The following is an 18,003-nucleotide window of genomic DNA, read 5'->3' as shown; positions in this document are numbered from 1 at the left end:
GACAAAAAAACCAAAGAAAACAGGCATAAAATGGTGAATGAAAAGCTCTATTATAAACGTGACAGACATGAGCGCAATTCATTTATTTACAAGCGAACCACTAGAGGGAACTGTTCATCTGTTGTACATGTAAAACGGGAACTGGCTTGAATGGGCTTTTCTCAGACTAAACACAAAAAATGACTCAACTACAAGATGAATTACAACCAGAGGAGTCAGGAAACCCACATTAATATGCACATAAAGTCTACATTAAACAATTCACTCACCCACGACTACGTCACGACTCCATACTTTTAATACTTCAACCCTATTTTCTATTAAAACTGCATCTTTAAGAAATGTGGCCCAAACACCACGCCGAGCACACAGACGACCACAAACACCACCCAGAAGACGATGGCGAGGAGCTGCACGCAGAACAGCGTCTTCTTACTCTGCTCCATGACCTCCTCCTCGCCCGCCAGGCCCGGCGCCGCGCCGTACGGCCTGCCCGGGTGCATCTGCTGCACCCGCAGGCTCACGGTGGGCAGGATGATGAAGCGGGCGTCGCTGTCCTCGCCCTCGAGGGAGAGCACCACCCTCTGGGTGACGGTGGCCAGGCGGGCCGCCATGGCCACGGGCAGGCGGAAGGCGGCGGGGGGCAGCCTGGACAGGATGCCGGAGTTGCAGGGCAGGGCGAGGGCGTCCCCGGTCTCCAGCGGGGTCAGGTGGCGGCAGAGGGGACAGGGGACGGCGCACGGGCCGCCGGCGTCGCCCGGCTCGCTGGGGCACAGCTGGATCCGCTGGAGGCACTCTGTGCAAAAGACGTGGAGGCACTCCAGCATCCGGGGGCATTTGTTGTACGGGTTGTACTCTTGGTAACAGATGGGGCACTCCACGTCCATTGGCTCCCCGGGGCCGGCGCCCGTTGTGTCCTCCCGCTCTGGAGCGGGGGCAACGTCGCCGGCCATAGTGGGATATTGGTCGTTGGGAGTTGAAGTGTGAAGCTCAGGGATGAGGCAGGGAACAATCACTGGGTGAATCTTGGGGGGTAAAAAAACCCCCCCAAAAACCTGTAAAGACAAAACAGGCTTAAAATCAACATCAGGTCTAAAAAGAGCGCCGGAGGCTGAAACAGCTCTGGAGCACCAGAGTCTGCTCTCCCAGGGATGCTGCTTTGTTTCTCTTAAGTTTTATGAACGGATTCCAGAGCTCATGAGTCACAGCACTCATCCATTTACCCTCACAGACATCCAGCATGTAGCCCCCCCCCCCCCCCCCCCCCGCTCAACGTTTCCTCAGTGTGTGTGTGTGTGAGGCTGCATGACACACTGAGGCCGTGTCCAGCAAGTTAAGAAAACAAAACATGGGAAAAGAACCCCCCCCCCCCCCCCCCCCCGAAAGGAAGTGATAAGTCACTGCAGTTCTTTCTCTTTATGGTCATGTGTCTGAGCATGCCCATTTTTCTTACTGAGACTTGTTTTATCCAAGTTATTTAAAATCCGTTGATTGAAATAGTGTCATGTTTTGTCTTTCCGGGGGGTTTTAGAGACGTCAAGTCTCAAAGCAGGTCAAATGCAGAACATGCAGGGCTGCAGAGGCACTGTCAAGGATCGGTTTGACACAATACTTTGGCCACTATCTTCAGGCCTTCACACAAATATGAAATGATTGGTCAATAATTCAACATGCACATCAAATACGACGTTGTTGTCACAGTATATGACAACAGCTGTGCTGCTTTCACTTTGTGTACTTTGTTGGAAGACAAATGACCCATGATTGTCATGAACTTCACATTTTCTATAAAAGCAACTACTGTTTATTTTTTATATGTTGTGCATATTGTTTTAGTAAGATTAGCAGACAGAGGACATTCCTGAGGCCGAGGGGGAAAGACGACGGAGTATTGAAAACATGAGCATTAACTTTACTGTGATAAAGAGGATTTCAAAGATTTCTTTTATAACTAATTGTTTGGTGTAGATATTCCTGGACCGGTCAACTATCATTGGGCTGAAAATGCTGAAAAGGCAAAAATCTAAAATGGCTTAAAATTGCTAAAACAGCTAAAGCCATTAAATATTGCTTGCAAAAATAGCTACTGAAAAAGTGAAACAGATTAAATGACTTAAAGAGGTGAATAAAGGCAATAAAATACCTATCATTTTAAATTGCAGTTGCATGATGTCATGAAGGCAACTTAAGGCAGTTTTAGTACCTATGTGCAAAACTTTATATACAATAAAAAATGTCTTGTCTTCATTTTAAAGCCTGTTGATCATCCAACAACAGCCATTTTTAAGAAATGGTGCTTAAACCGAACAGCTCAAATGGTTAAATCAGCAAACGCAGAAAAGGTGAAAATGTAAAAGTGTTGAAAAGAGTAAAACTGACATAAGCAGGAAATAAGGTTAAAAAAGGCTAAAACTTGGTTGATCTGTCCTCTAGAGCACCTGAAAAAATCAGATCCAGCAACACACTTATTTAAATGCCTCTCAGCTGATAAGTAGTTTTCTACTACTGATGAAACAAGTGTGTCCTTGTTTACTGACAGTTGTCGTGCCTGTTGATCCCAGGGGACGGTTAGGTGGTTTCTCGGGGGGGGGGGGGGGGGGGGTTGTTGCTTAGCAGGTGGGCCAGGTGGGGTCTCCTTTGGATCGCTTCATGACAACACACATGCAATTAAGCACAAAGCCAGAATGAAGTTTGTTTTTTTTTGAATCAGGAATATACTTTGAAAAAAAAAAAAAGAAAGATGGATTAAAAGAAAGAGGAAAAGCAAGACATGTCTAAACCTGCGCTGAACGGGTGCCGTTTTTATAAATAGGTCGGTTTCATTGTGACTGTATGAAACTGGCAAGGCTCCACCGTCGCACCACACAAGTTAAGAGAGCCACCCTACCTGCTGAGCAGTCTGTCCACCAGGCCTCCCACTGAGTCCCGCCTCCAGGTGCCGGTGATTTCTCCCCCCCTCCCCTCCCCGTCCCACACAACGTGCACAGGTCCTCTCACGCTCGGGCAGATCTCACCCTGGCAGGGCGTCCTCCTCCCTCCTCAAACACACCGACTCCTGCCCCGATTCTCCACTACGTGTCTGAGCTTGGCTCACCGGCAACGACCTGCCGTGTTTGTTCACCTCACAGGAGTTTTACTTCTCCTCATCCAGGCCCCTGGTGGGGCACAAACCACAGCGGTAATTAAACCCTTGGTGATGTGTAGATAAACAAAGAAAACACGAGGCAGAAGAAAGACAGATTGGAATATGTTGTTTGACACCAGGCTGCGATTGGGTATATTACACAACATGTCACATTCTGCATATATATAAGCATTTTTGGCACTGAGTGGAGGTTGAGAGGAGTTAATCTATGAACCGAGGAGCGTTGCTCTCTGTGACACAATGTGTTGCCAGATGGATGAATAAAGCATCAGAACTTGTAGATTACGTCACATACTCTAAAAACCCAGAGTTACCAAAGAACTGCAAACAAAAAGACGATAAGAGATGACATATCACTGACTCACTTTGAAAATAAGAGCACATGACACTGGACATTTTGTGAATCTCTACCACACAATACACTTTGTATATGCTTTATCGTATACTTTTAAAGTAAAAACGTAAAAGTGTACTTGCAATTTTGGCATTATTCTGCATCACAAAGATATTTTGGGCTTTGTTGAATTTCAATTTTTGTGGAAGTTAAACTTGAACTCAGACCCCGTCTGTCTTGTGAGTGTGACATCATTATCAAATCAAACACCTTTAAAGTGGGAGACCAAACAGGTAATTCTGTTAAAAAAGAAGATTGTGTTGGTATCATGATGGCAGAGCGTCTCCTGGTGCACTGAGGCGACACTATATCAGTGGTGTCCTTGTCAAAAGAACAGGGCGACACACAAAGTATTACAAAGACATCCCTTACATGTTTGTTACGCTGACGTACTGCTGTGACCTCAATTGTTGAGCAATTTATTTTAATATTTAAAAGAAATAACTTTTCAACAACACTGTTGCAATCACTCCCACATGATTCCATCAAACACTTGATTTCAACAATAAATACAGTTTCAAATATTTCTCCTCACATGAAGGACATGAAGAAACCACTTTCATCTGTATTGAATCTTTCAGTTCACTTTGAGCTTCTACTACTTCCTGTTAGATCACCGTCACAAAGCCATTTCTTTCTACCTTTTCTCTCTTATTATGCCTTTCAGATCATGTTTGTGTTTTTTTTTCATGCTGTACAAGAAATAAACTGATGGTTACACAAAGAGACAACCTAAAGTAATATGACAATGTTTGTAAAAATGGCTACAAAAAAGTTATGTTTCATGGTGAGAAAATCACATGTTTATTGGCAAACGAAAGCAAAATAGTTGTGTTTTACACAAGAACTCAGGATAATGTCTTGTACAGTATTTATATTCATCATTTATATTGCTGAATATAACTGGGCTCCTATAGCTGTTATTATTGTGGATATAATGAAGTTTAAATTTCAGAAGACCAAATCCGTGAAATTGTTTGACATGTGTTCACCAAACAAGTATTTTATTCACATCCAATATAGCCTATTAAAAATAAATGGAATAAAACTATACAAAGAAATAAATCACATAATTTCTGCACAATGTCACATTAAAGTTTGGTTCCAACACTGAAAAGGCTAAAGGTTGAATATGTTTATTTTAAATCAACGAGGACATGAACAACAAATTTATGTCGTCAAATTATTTCTTTGTGGAATGCAGTGAACATCAGTCTGGGAAGGAGCTGTTAACAAAGATAAATAAGTGACATTTAATATCTGTCTGTGAAGTTGTTTGCTTCACAATCTTACCGCCGTAATCTCAGTGTGACATTCCTTTATAAATTCGTAATTTCAAGAAAATGGCCAGTTTAGCTTTTATCTTAGCTTTGTTTGTTTTTGTGTTTTTTTTATCTTCATTGTTAAAACTTTTGTTTATAATGACGCGATACTGTTACAGTAACCTCACAGCAGGAGACAAATTCGGGAAAGTCTCCATAACCTTTACAGAGGCTTGTCTAACAGACACAAACACAATGAAGTGTTTGTGTCTGTTGGCCATGATTCCAAACGGAAATGACCATAAAACCATATCTATCTATCAGAGGAGGAGGAGGAGGAGGAGGAGGAGGAATAGTGTGTGGGGATTACCAATACAGACAAGAGCTGACGTAAACCATGAGTCACACAGGGAGTAGAGAAGGTGAAAGGAACAGGAATCCCAATGACTAAGCAGGAATCAATCTTTAAATAACTTTTATATGTGATGGCCATTAAGAGGCAGAGGTGTCGACTCAACTATCTCAAATACCAGTGAACATTTAGTGATTAATCAATAAAATGTGTTGTTTTTTTATATTTCATGTCCAAATGTTAACCTTTATGCATAACCATGAGGCGTTCAAGGACAGAGGCCTGTCTGGTGAATAAATGACTAAAGTCCAGGACATAATTTTTAACTCAGTTTCCAAAATAGTTCAGGTTTAAGCTTTTCAACCTCTCTGTTGAGGCAAACAATGGGCTCGGACATAGAAAATACTGCTGGGCGGTCACTTCTTCTCATTTCTCAAGCCTTTTTAAACAAAACTGTTTTACATGTGACATTTCAGGTGAAGTCTTCTGTGTGTCAGTGTGGCATCACTTCACCAGTGTTGAGGTCTGTAATTCAACACAATCGAATAGTTTTACCATAAAATACTCAACAGATAATAATCAATGCTTAAATGTAACGACCGCTCAATGAGAGTCGAGACAGGTGAGCGAGACTGTAGAGGATTGACTATAGGCGTGTCCTGGAGTTCCACTTCCGCAGGTTTCGCCGAGTTTTCGCTTTGTGTATTTCGTGTTTGGTGACTCACACCGTGTTTCCCCTCTTCGGATCCGGGCTGGGGAGTGTTTGACAGCAAACCCTCCTCTTCCTTCCGTCCTCACGCCCTCTCTCAGCCCGACCGTTTAAAGCCCGGCGGACCTCCTCCTCGCTTCACTCGCTCCTCCGGAACACAAACAGATACTTTCTCTCCAACATGGATCACGACCTTGAGTGCGGGGTCTGCTTCAAGTCCTACAACGGCGGTCGGCGCTGTCCGCGGGAGCTCACCTGCAAGCACACCTTCTGCGAGAGCTGCCTCGCGACCATCTCCAGGCCCCAGAGACTGACCAGGGCGCAGCGCGAACGCGGAGCCGCTGTTCCCGACAGACGCATCACCTGCCCGCTGTGCCGGCACGTCACCCACCTCTCCTGGGGCGTGGAGAATATCAGAGACCAGCTGCGGGCCAATGAGTGCGTCCTGGAGCGGCTGCAGGCGGAGGGAGTCCTCGGTGATGAACCGGAGGAGGCTGAGGACAACAGCCGCAGAGGAAGGCTCCGACGCGCCTGGAAGAAAGTGCTGCGTAAAGTTACTGTAGCTGAGAGCGAGGGTGAGTGTTTAATGAATGGAGGATTGAAGAGACTCAAGATTTTTATAAGCTCAAACGTTGATTTTAATATGTCTGTGCTGTAGAACGAAAAAAAAACAAACAAACAATAAAAGCAATACATGTATTTATTTACAGCACTTTTACGCACAATTACGCACAAGACCTTCAGCTATTTTAAGCATCTTGTGAGCTCAGAGCGTTTCTAATGATCAGGCATCTCCTCAATAGTATAATTCTGGAACAATTTCAAAGTCCCCAAAACCTTTCAACACTCTGTATTGTCTTGAATATTTCCAAGTGATGATATTCACGACACATTCCAAGCCATTTGAATAATCTTTGATAATTTTTGCAATTGCGTGTATTCTAACATTTTCTATTTTCATCCACAGATGCTGAACTTGATAAAGAGGTCCTGCAAGTAATGATCCTCGCCTCAAGAAATTTTCTGCTTTGAGAAAGACACCCTGGACATTGTGACCTTGCATTTAAGAGATTAATGTTCCTCAACATCGACAGTGACCATGAAGATTCAACAGTACTTGTTTAAAGTATTGATATTTAAAGTATTTTGTACTGTGACTGAAAAAAAACATGATTGAGATCACTATGTTACTTGTTTTCTATTATGATTAACGTGATCTGCTGCTGCATTCCCCTTGCTTTTTTTTTATTTAAATAAAAGTCTTCTTGTTTTTCCTTTGTGTCATGTTGCGTGGTGAGTTCTGCAGCAGAGCCAGAATGAAACAGCTTCTCTTGACGCAGCACCTATAAACATGTTTAATTGAAAAAGAAGTGTCAATATAAAAGGCACAATAACAAACATCTTTAAATCAAGAAGAAATGCATGTTTTAAGGCCGGTACACTCAAGCACCAAGTGGGCTAATAAGGCTATGGGACCCTGATGGACAAACAAAGTTTCTTTTATAAGTCCTAGTTAGGTCAGTACTCAGTAATGTTTGCAGACTGGGCAACCTATAATGGTACCACATGGGTCCCGTATGAATAAATACTGCCTTAAGTGCACATGGGCATTTCACATGGTGCCATTCTGAAACGTGAGGACAAAGCCTCATGGGGCCAATGTTTCAGCCGGTGTACAACCACATGAGCCCCACGCACAAATGTTGGCTGTGAAACTACTATGTTCTTCAGGATGCATGTGAGTGTGACGCTATCACACTGCCACATCACCCAATATGTTTTATTGTTGATAAAAAGCTGGAGTGGATGTGGAGTGCGCGGTGTTCAACACAGTGGAGCCCGGAGAGAGCGTGCTCATAGCCATCAACGGCATCTGGGGCGAGCGCGTTGCAGAAATTGCAGAGAGAATGGGTAAGTGTTCATATACAGAGTGCACAGGGGGTGTAAAAATTACATCACTTCTGCACTGATTCCTTTTCAAATAACGTTTTAGTCTCTTACAGCTACAAGTTGTGATTCCGCTGGGGAAGTCTGGCTCTACAGTCAAAAAACAAGAAATTCATGCCTTTTAGACTCAGTCTTATCTTCAAATCACACATAAACAACGTCAGACCAGCAGAAACAATCCAGTAAGTGCAGTTATGATACCTGTGTCTTCAACATTAACTTAACTATCATAACTGTACTTACTGGATTACTCAAAACCAAATAACAGTACCTTTTGCCTAAAAAGGAGGTATATTTTTACTTAAAAGATTGAGCTAGTATCACAAAAGAAATTTGATGTAATCAGTTTCAACTATTTTTTTTAGTTCAATTAACTGATCGGGTTTTACAGTGCATGTTGCCAAGGTATCACATTAAAGTACAAGTAATGCGTTATGCAATGTGTGAGAGTTAAAACTTTTAGTGGTCCAGCAGGGCCTCCTATGAGCATTTTAACATCTATATTCAAGGGTCAGAACAAAACCATGTGGATTTAATCAGCGAAGGCATAAAACCATCCAAACGCACAGAGTTCAACAAATGTATTATATAACCACACAATGCAGGTTTTGTTTTGGGTTTTTTTATTGGTCATTGTGAAAATCGTGTTTTATGATTCTGTGACAGTTAAGCCACTTACTTTCTCAAAGAAACGATATTTTAAATGAGAAATACTGTCACTGAATTTCAAATTCAGTGATTCATGTATTGACTGTTGGAATGGAAAAAGCACATTATTTCTTGATTAGCGTGTCACATTTGTTTTTGTGTGTGTTTTAATGAATGTTTAGGCCCTGTAGGATAGTTTAATATTGATTTATGGTCAAAGTTTGTGTATTATTATTATTATTCATGTTGTCAACATGGACGGTGACCATGAAGATTCAACAGTACTTGTATAACAGCATAAACATATTTCACTGGAAAACATATAAAAGGTGCAACAACCAACATCTTTAAATCATTTATAATTCGGATTGTAAAAAGACAAGAGGTAAAGGTTACGCTGTAAAAACCTTTATTTTCAACAACCATCAGAAATACACAGTGTCTGTTTAGGAATCCAACATAACTGCATTTACCCAAGTAAATATTGAACCGGGGAGGTTTAAATTTTCTCTCATTTTCACTCTCAGCTGTTCTTCAGAAAATCTTCAGTCTCAGCTGATGGTTCATTTGAATGTTCATTAAAAGAAAAAGGAGAAAAATTGAAGTTCAATGACTAATTTCCGGCAGTCATGAACATTTCCTCCTGCTTAATTCAATTAATGCAGTTGACGAAATACCATTAACTTCAATCTTCTACAACAAAAATGAACCTCGTGGCCAAAGCTAATGAAGATTTTCATACAAATGATGTGGAAAAAAGGACATTCATGAATTATCTGGCTGCACGTTCAGTGTTACCAATGTTTCACATGAAAGTACAACTCAAGTATTCATTATGTGTGAGAGATAATAAACCTGGAGGTCCAGCCGGGCCAATGGTCAGCAGGGACTGGATGACAAGTTATCTTGAAGGTACGCGCTCCACACTGCAGTACAGACGTGACAACTTTTCATTCATCAACCGGTGCTATTGAAGACAGGTAGTTTTAGCGACGTATTTTAATTTTTACTTGGGGTTTGGGTAAAGCGTCAGGGTGGCTTATCCTAGTCTACGTTTTAGCTTGCCTAATGTATTTCCTGGCAACAGCTCTAAACCTCTGAGTGCCCTAATGCTCCGTATTGTGAACAGAAGAATTCGGAGATCTAGGCGCGAGTCCTCCACTTGTCTAAAGACGTAGAGGCCGGGAAAGGACTTGGACACCTGCGGTCACTGGAGACTCCCTCCTCACAGAACACTGTTCGTACAGCGAAGAGGGTCAAGGGTGAGCTACGGTGGTCCGCCTCACCTTCACCTGCAACAGAGGAGAGAAAGCCAGGCTCAGAAGCTTGAGCCTGGCTTGGCTGAGCCATTTTGCAAGTCACATTTTCACCAGACCTGACGAGGGTGTAAAATTTCACAAAAGTTAATGCATGCTAATGGCGTGTTTCCACCGCACAAAAAGTGCAGGGACGGAACGGAGCGTTATGGAGCGGTGGGGCAAAGCGAAACCGGAGCTAAATCCGGTGCCCGTTTCCACTGCAGAAAGTAGGTTAAAAAGTAGGCGGGGTTTAGAGCTCAGCAGATATGTGACGTTACAACAGTCGTCTCAGCCGGGGGGGGCGGCAGATCTGGACCTTATGAATCCTCTGTTGTTGTTTACATCCTCCACTTCGCACTCGTTGGTTTGTTAAATTTCATTTTTTGCAGCCGCGGAGCTGCAGCTGCAACTTCCATGTTGGTCCGGAGAGAACGAAGCACACGAGTGCGCCCCGGTGGGCCCCAGTAGGCCCCAGTAGGCCCTGGCGGGCCCCAGTAGGCCCCAGAAGGCCCCAGTAGGCCCCAGTAGGTCCCGGTGGGCCCCAGTAAGCCCCAGTAGGCCCCAGTAGGCCCTGGCGGGCCCCAATAGGGCCCCAGTAGGCCCCGGTAGGCCCTGGCGGGCACCAGTAGGCCCCAGTAGGCCCCGGCGAGGCGCAACACAGAGATGAGGCGGTGCACCGCGTCGGGACACCGGATCCGAGCTGAGCATCGAGGAACCTTCCGCCCAAACGTGGAAGCCAATGAAGCCACGTCCAGCGGCATCGACCGCCTCCGACGGTCACATCCAGCGGCGCCGGCTCTCCGCCACTCCGGCGGTCAGCGCTGTTGGATGTGACCACCACAACTCCCGCGCTTGAGCAGAAAGCTCAGACCCGATGCAAAGACAGACCCCGACGCTCGGACGAGCTTCCGTGTCTCCGCGCCAGTCGCGTCGGGTCTCTGACACTCCGGCGGCACCGCCGCATCGTGTCCGCACTTTCCACGTAAACGCGGAAGTTAAGGCAGCCACATCCAGCGGCGGTCAACAGCCACTCCGGCGTTTGAGCAGAAAGCTCTTACGCGATGCAAAGACAGACCCCGGTGCTCCCAAGCCCCGGTCTCCCCCTGCCTCACGTCCACTCTTTCACGAGTCGCTACCAACACGAAATTTGCGCAGCCAAGAAAAAAAACAACTGGTGCAAAGCGGAATACGCTAACAGCAGGGCGTACAGCCGACATATTAAAATATTGAGGGTGTGTAGACCTGATCCATGGTCCTGAGTGCCCTGACTTTGGAACGGTTGTATCCGGAAAATCACAAATTCTTGCGGTGGAAACCCAAACCGTAATGGACTCTAACGGCCCAGTCCTGTACTTTTTGTACAGTGGAAACGGGGCTTTAGGCCCTCAAAAACGCGTCTGTTCAGGCTGACAAATAGTAATAATATTAATCCCTAAAGTTTCAAAAGAGTCCTCTGCACTGCCACTGCTTGGACCCTAATGACATATTTAAGCAGGGACTTGAATAAAGGCTCAGTGGACGTTGTCTTGCGTCGTCTGCATGTATAGCATCACATTACAGAAGACGAAACTGAGCCGGTTCCGCGGGTTTTTGTCACCTTTGCTTTGGAGGTCATACTACGTCTTTCCAGAACTCACTGCAAGTGTCAAGGTATGTGAGGCAGTCCTGAATAATGTCTTTCAGCGGCTCTCCCCGTTTCGTCGTACGGCTGACCAGGTCTTCATCTTTCATCAGATTTTCCAGTAATTTCTTGTCAGACTCATATTCTTTTGGCTGAGTTCTGCTTGTCTTTGGAGTCTTCTGTTGTTCATCTGTTAGGTCCTCTGGAGGAGCAATCTGCTCATCCAGCTCGTTGTGATCTTCGAAAGATGACAAGTCTCTTTCAATGTCAAATTTCATAGAAGTATGACTCCCAAAAGAGTTCTCTATGGCCTCTTGGGCTTTCTGGATGCCCAGCCTGAAGTCTTGATTCTGTGGATGCAGCTTTCTTCCTCTTTGGTAAGACACCAGCGCATGTTCAAACTCTGTCATGTAGTAGAAAGTCTCTGCCTTCTGATACCAGCCCTCAGAAAATGATCTATCCACTTTGAGAGATGCTTCAGCATTGCTCAAGGCATTTTCATGCTGGCCTATCATGAGGTAGCACTTGGATCGACTTGCCAAACAGTGCTTGTCATTCGGCGTTATCTCCAAGGCTTTTGTGAATATGTCAATTGCTGCGTCATATTCACCTTTACGGAGCAACAAAGTCCCAGTTGCTGCTAAATTTTTTGTGGATCTTTTAAGCATTTCACTTTTCGTGTGTGTGTCTGACATCTTTTGAAATTTCAAACGCAAGTTTTTTGAAACAAATCTGCGATCAAATCAAATATTATGGATGTTAAATAATCTGAACTGTTTCGCACACTGTAAGCAGACTTTTGTTCAAAGGCACTGATGTCACAGTGACATCACTCTGACACAAACCCAACATGAAAGCGCTACAACCAAACATCAAAGATGTTTGGTTGATGATGACATCAGCTACAACCAAACATCAAAGAGGGTTGGTTGTAGCTGATGTCATCATCACTAGCAACTGTTGCTAGGTGCTGCTTGACATCAAAGGCATGGATTCCTTTATTCTATCTGAATGGGTTTTTCTTCTTTTTCTTCTCCTGTTTTTTTTTTTTTGGGGGGGGGGGGGGGGTAATGGCAGTTGGCATCTATAATTGCAAAACCTGAATTGGGTGTAAACACAGTTTAACCAGAGAGTCCAAACCAACACAATTTAGTGGATGGATTTCTGAACTTCCCCTTTATATTAACAACCACCAAAGATGAACGAGTGAAATAAAAGATGTATCGGTCGTTTAGAATGTGTCTCATACGTGGTCATGTTACTTCACCTAGTGGTGATTTTATGTCTCTGCAGTTGCTGTAAGTTGTGAGACCCAATAATGAAATGAATGAAATATTCTCACTTTTTTCTTCAGTCGTCTAAAAAAAGCAATGTTCCTTTTGTTTAATAGGTCACACTTGCTTTTGTGGTCCCCAAGCCTTCATGCTGAGTTTTGACACGTTCTTAAGATTTCCTGCAGTCCAAAGAAAAACATTAAATTTAGCGATTCCCTTTATTCTTTTTAAATATTTTCCAAAACAAATCAAGTTTCTTACCCCCGTGGAAGGTAATTGGCAGACAGCTGGAAGGAACAGATCACCTTTTCAATTAATTTCTCAGATGATCCCAACAGTTATTCGGGGAAAGTTTAGAGAAATCCGTTTATATAGTGATGTAAAAACCTTTTAGGTAACACTTAAACTTTGACCAACAACCAATATTGAATGTGTATAACATATAGGACATAATAGATCCTGTCAGGATACCAGTTCAGGGGAGAAGGTGTCACAGCTGTTGAGGAAGTTTGACAGGTATTCAGTTATATCTGATCTGATCTGATCTGATCTGATCTAGTCCAAGGTGGTCTCTTGGCATGAAAAAAAAATCTGATATTTCCCTGAAGCGTTTTAATAAATAAAATAAAGGTTATACATGTCCAATATTAGTTGTTGGGCAAAGTTTGTGTATTACCTAAAATGTTTTGACATCAATACATTGGGCAGAAAACAGAGAGCAGTCGCTCCGCATGTCCAGCTATTTTCCCCATTACTTTTTCCTTAACTACTGAATCGGAAGAGTTTGCTTTGAGTTTGGTGACTCAGACTGTTTCCCTGTGTGTGAGGAGACCCTCCTCTTCCCTCCGTCCTCACGCCCTCTCTCAGCCCGACCGTTTAAAGCCCGGCGGACCTCCTCCTCGCTTCACTCGCTCCTCCGGAACACAAACAGAGACTTTCTCTCCAACATGGATCACGATCTTGAGTGCGGGGTCTGCTTCAAGTCCTACAACGGCGGTCGGCGCTGTCCGCGGGAGCTCACCTGCAAGCACACCTTCTGCGAGAGCTGCCTCGCGACCATCTCCAGGCCCCAGAGACTGACCAGGGCGCAGCGCGAGCTCGGAGCCACTGCTGTTCCCGACAGACGCATCACCTGCCCGCTGTGCCGGCACGTCACCCCCCTCTCCTGGGGCGTGGAGAAGGTCAGAGACCAGCTGCGGGCCAATGAATGCGTCCTGGAGCGGCTGCAGGCGGAGGGAGTCCTCGGTGATGAACCGGAGGATGCTGAGGACAACAGCCGCCGAGGAAGGCTCCGACGCGCCTGGAAGAAAGTGCTGCGTAAAGTTAGAGATGATAGCGAGGGTGAGTGTTTAATGAATGGAGGATTGAAGAGATTTTGAACAAGTTGATTTAACATAATGTTCCAAGTCGGAGAAATAACGCCCCCCCCCCCCCCAAAAAAAAAAAGACAAAACAAAAACAAATCAAAACCTGATTATTACCACAATTACGCACAGTTATGCGCAATTACGCACAAGTCATTCCACCAGGTTTTCCTTATTTGAAGTATCTTTATGAAACTCAAATGCATTTATAATGATCATACATTAATGATAGTATTTTAAAAATCTTACTTTCCACAACGTTTAAACAAATGTCGTTATTGTTTTTTTTTTGTTTTTTTAATATTTCCTTCAATCCAAGTCGTTATATTAACACCTCAACACTTTCAAGGTTTTTTTTTTTTTGTATATAACTTAAAATTGTGTTTACTGTTGCAGTCTAACATCTTTTTTCTTCCCCCCCAGACTTTGAGTATGATGATGATTTCAGCGCGTCCTTGAAGATGTCTAACTGGTTGTTCATGATTTGAGCGACCTCAACGCCAGACATGCTGGATAATGTGACGCTGTATTCAAGCAGCTTGAAATCAGTTATGATGAAGTGTTGGTAACAATCACACACGTACGAAACGTAGATTTTTTTTTAACGTTTCTGTGATTATCCATTCGATTGATTGCTCTTGCATTGTTTTATACTTTGTCTACCACCTGTTTTCTGACAAATAAAATCCTTCTTGTTGGACACTGTGGTTGCATACGTTTCTGATTTGACTGAAATCACTGGTCCAAAACACAGATGACATACATACCACATCATTTCTATTAGGCAGTTTAAAAAAAAAAAAAAAGGCAAAACAAATTCATCACATTTCAATGAAAAAGCTCTCATAGAAAATAAACCGGACTCTAGGAAAAGCCTTTGATTCGCTCACACTTAGGGGCTCCAGGAAGTAGGTCATCTGATCTGAGGCCAGGTGAACGTCATCACTTCCAATCAGAGTCACAGGCAGCGGAGCTGCTGCGGTCACTCAAAACTGCTTCGGGGAAAAAAAAAAAAAAGCTCACTAGTTTTACAAGTTGCGCATCATGTTTGTCATTTTCTCTCTCGACTCAAGGTAAATTGACTTTGTTAAAAACCGTAGCGACTTATTTTGTCCCGTCCTGCAGCAGTGTCCGACTTTAATTAATCAAAACCCCCGGGTGTCTTTTTTCTCTCGTTGCAGAGCTGCTGTCTTTGCACTGATGTACGTTGCTGTCATGTTGTTCACGTGTTCACAAGTTGCTGGAGGTGAGGTCAGGGTGGTGAACAAAAACTGCAGCGCACAAAGGCTGTTTTAAAGATGTGACTAGAGAGTTTTGCTTTAGATCAGTGGTTTAAAAAAAGGTTGCCTATTAACTCCTATAAAGGCTGGATCGAGCTTCGTTTTACTCCAATGGTTTTTACGCACGCGCACATTACGGGTGACGAGTCTCGGGTCTCGAGTGAATATTTTCTGTTAACTGGATTTCGAAAAAAACAGTCACGGTCTGCATCTATAATGAAATACCAGTAAATTACTGGCCAATTCGAGAATACAATCAATTTAACTCTAGAGGAATTGCGGCGCAGCCAAATAAACCTTCAGCGTCTTTCTACGTAAAAGATAAATCCGTTACACCTATGTATACATGTACATGTTTATATTACGCCCTATATTTATACAGTTGACCATTATTCATTTCTTTGTCATATGTCTTGTATTTAGTGGATTCACATCTTAATACGTATTTTCGTTAAGACACTTAAGATCATCATAAAAGTAAAATACATCTTAAAAGAGAATCACTGGTCCTATTTCAACTGGAGATTCATAAAGTAGTCATCAATGTGGTTTAAAAAGAGATCGTGTCTCCTGACGACATCTATAAGTCTCTATTAGGATACTTGTCATGTCTAGTGATGAAATCCCAGAGTTGGATATTAATAAGACCCCTGTTTGGACTGAAAATGACCAGGAAAACCAATTTAATCTTCGCCAGTGGAATTATTTGTATTTGTTTTAATGGATATTCCGATCCTTGTTGTAAATAAACAGTCAAATTCCACTCAGGGAATTGTTTTGTTTTGAGAGCAGTTTCTGATATTTAGTAATCAAGAGTTAAAAGAGACAGAAAATTCACTTCAGTTGATTATCCTTGGTGTTAAACTCGATAACTGAACATCAAGGTACAGTGTTCATGCATTTTTTTCAAAAAAGGACAAACTGAAATGGCATTATTATTTTAATGATTTCTTAATGTTTTTACATGTGTTGACCAATGTTTAGTTGCCAAACGCTAATAGAAAAATTGATTCCCTTGACCTTAATTCTCTCTGTGCCATTTAGTAAATTATTATTTTAAAAGTGTAATCTATTAAAAGTTTAATAGATTTTTTTGGGGGGGAGGGGTTGTTTGCATTTGAAATTCCTCAACAGTGTTATCAACGTGAAATGCATAATTAGTTGTTTATTTTTAAAGATGAAGTATTGTTTGTCATCCCTCTCCATATATTTGGTCTGTCGTGACAAGTTCATTTTGTCATGTAAAATAATTCTGTAATACAATTCTAAATTGAGTATAAATGTAAAAAAAAAGTAGAATAAACTTTTTAATTTGGATGAAAGCTCGATAGATTAAAAAAAAAGTCGTATATCATCTTGTGTTTATGTAGTCCGAACTGGAGGCTGCAGGAAATTCTTCTCTCAAATGTTTCCTGGTGTTTTATATCTTCTCTGTTTTATTTGCAGCCGGTCCGATAACTTATCAACAGCCTGGTTGTTGGAAGCAAATGATCCCAAGGCTGCGGCGTCCTGAGTGCAGCCGCCGCCCCCCTCCCTCTGCTGGACTGCCGTCCACAGACACTAAACTACAACGCGCCACTGGTGAACTTGTGACGAGTGGAAACAAAAGGAAAACCCGATCAATCATTGACTCTCCTTCAAATGTTGGGCGGTTCACGGGAGGTGAAGGCGACCGCAATCTAAACACCACCGATACTGGGAGGTATAAGCTGAGGATACGCAGAGTGCACGGGAGGTATGGTGCAGGTGGAACGCAGCCGACAAGCAGTGTTTTCACCAGCGACTCCCAGCACGGAGGTCAGAGCTCTGAGAAGTGGCAGCCGAAAGACGGGGGCAATAGTCGCCTTCAGAAAGTATACCCCAGAGCCGACGCGCTCGATTCCCACTCAATGATGATCAGAAAGTCATCTCCAAAGCAATTTGCTGGTCCATCCCATCAAAGATCTCGTGTTTCTAAACTTTGGGACCAAGCATATACTCGGAAATCCCCGGATGGTAGAAGGAAACCCGACGATGCATTTGTAAAAGTGCTTGAAAATATTTCTGTTCACAAATCTCTTTTCCCGTCCCGGCTTAGAGGATATTCAAATCGTCTCTCTGTACATCCACGAGGCCACGGCGGCGCTGATGGAGAGACAAATGAGCTTCCTGCAGCCGCGGCGCGGAGTCGATCAAGTCCCGTTCAATCAAGCAACTTATTTAGCTTCACAAGTCGTACCGCCTCTCGTGTGCCATCCATCACCGACGGTACGCTCGTCTCAGTTATTAAAAAAGACCCAAGCCCAGAGGAATTGACGCCATCTATCACACAGTTCTCCCATGAGCCAGACTCCGTGAACGGCGGTCAGACTGTCGGACACAAGAAGGTCCAATCATATCCCTTCCAGGACACCCAGACCTCGCTTAATGGAGATTTAAATGATGGGCAGGGAGTTTTAAATGGGATGACGGACGATGCCACGGTACAGTACGAACAGAGGCCCGTTGGCGAACGAGGCCCCCGCAGATTTACTGCTAATTTTCAACAGTTTGACGAACAGTGGCCGAATCGGCAACGTGACGCAAACCCACGGAAGACTGAAAACTTAGTGAGACAGAGTGGAGGCCAGACACAAAGTTTGAACAAACATCAAGCTCCGGTCCACATCAGACCACAATCTCCACTCCCCGTGCAACCTTCTTCAGTAAAAATCCCAAATGTGCTAAGAT

General features: G+C 43.5%; 2 protein-coding genes across 2 annotated transcripts; one reads left to right on the top strand and one right to left on the bottom strand.

Moving 5' to 3' along the window:
* Window positions 1-320: 320 nt before the first annotated feature.
* LOC308147272 (E3 ubiquitin-protein ligase RNF186) lies at window positions 321-953 on the bottom strand (the record flags this gene model as incomplete). The annotated part of the gene is made up of 1 exon (XM_080519378.1): window positions 321-953. One exon carries the CDS (start codon window positions 951-953, stop codon window positions 321-323), a length of 633 nt encoding a protein of 210 aa, XP_080375504.1.
* A 5,065-nt stretch (window positions 954-6,018) lies between these two features.
* Window positions 6,019-7,136, top strand: LOC308147177 (E3 ubiquitin-protein ligase RNF186). The gene is made up of 2 exons (XM_080519276.1): window positions 6,019-6,437; window positions 6,830-7,136. The coding sequence occupies exons 1-2, from the start codon at window positions 6,044-6,046 to the stop codon at window positions 6,892-6,894; spliced, it is 459 nt and encodes a 152-aa protein (XP_080375402.1). The 5' UTR covers window positions 6,019-6,043; the 3' UTR covers window positions 6,895-7,136.
* Window positions 7,137-18,003: the final 10,867 nt, after the last annotated feature.

Source organism: Blennius ocellaris, assembly GCF_963422515.1.
Source record: "Blennius ocellaris genome assembly, chromosome: 23".
Lineage (NCBI taxonomy): Eukaryota > Metazoa > Chordata > Actinopteri > Blenniiformes > Blenniidae > Blennius > Blennius ocellaris.
The sequence above is the reverse complement of the archived record's forward strand: the minus strand, read 5'-3'. Positions and strand labels throughout refer to the sequence as shown.

Coding starts and splice junctions, on each gene's coding strand:
- LOC308147177 (XM_080519276.1), top strand. CDS start 6,044: ATGGATCACGACCTTGAGTGCGGGGTCTGCTTCAAGTCCTACAACGGC. Junction 6,438..6,829: donor TACTGTAGCTGAGAGCGAGG/GTGAGTGTTTAA, acceptor TTTCATCCACAG/ATGCTGAACTTGATAAAGAG.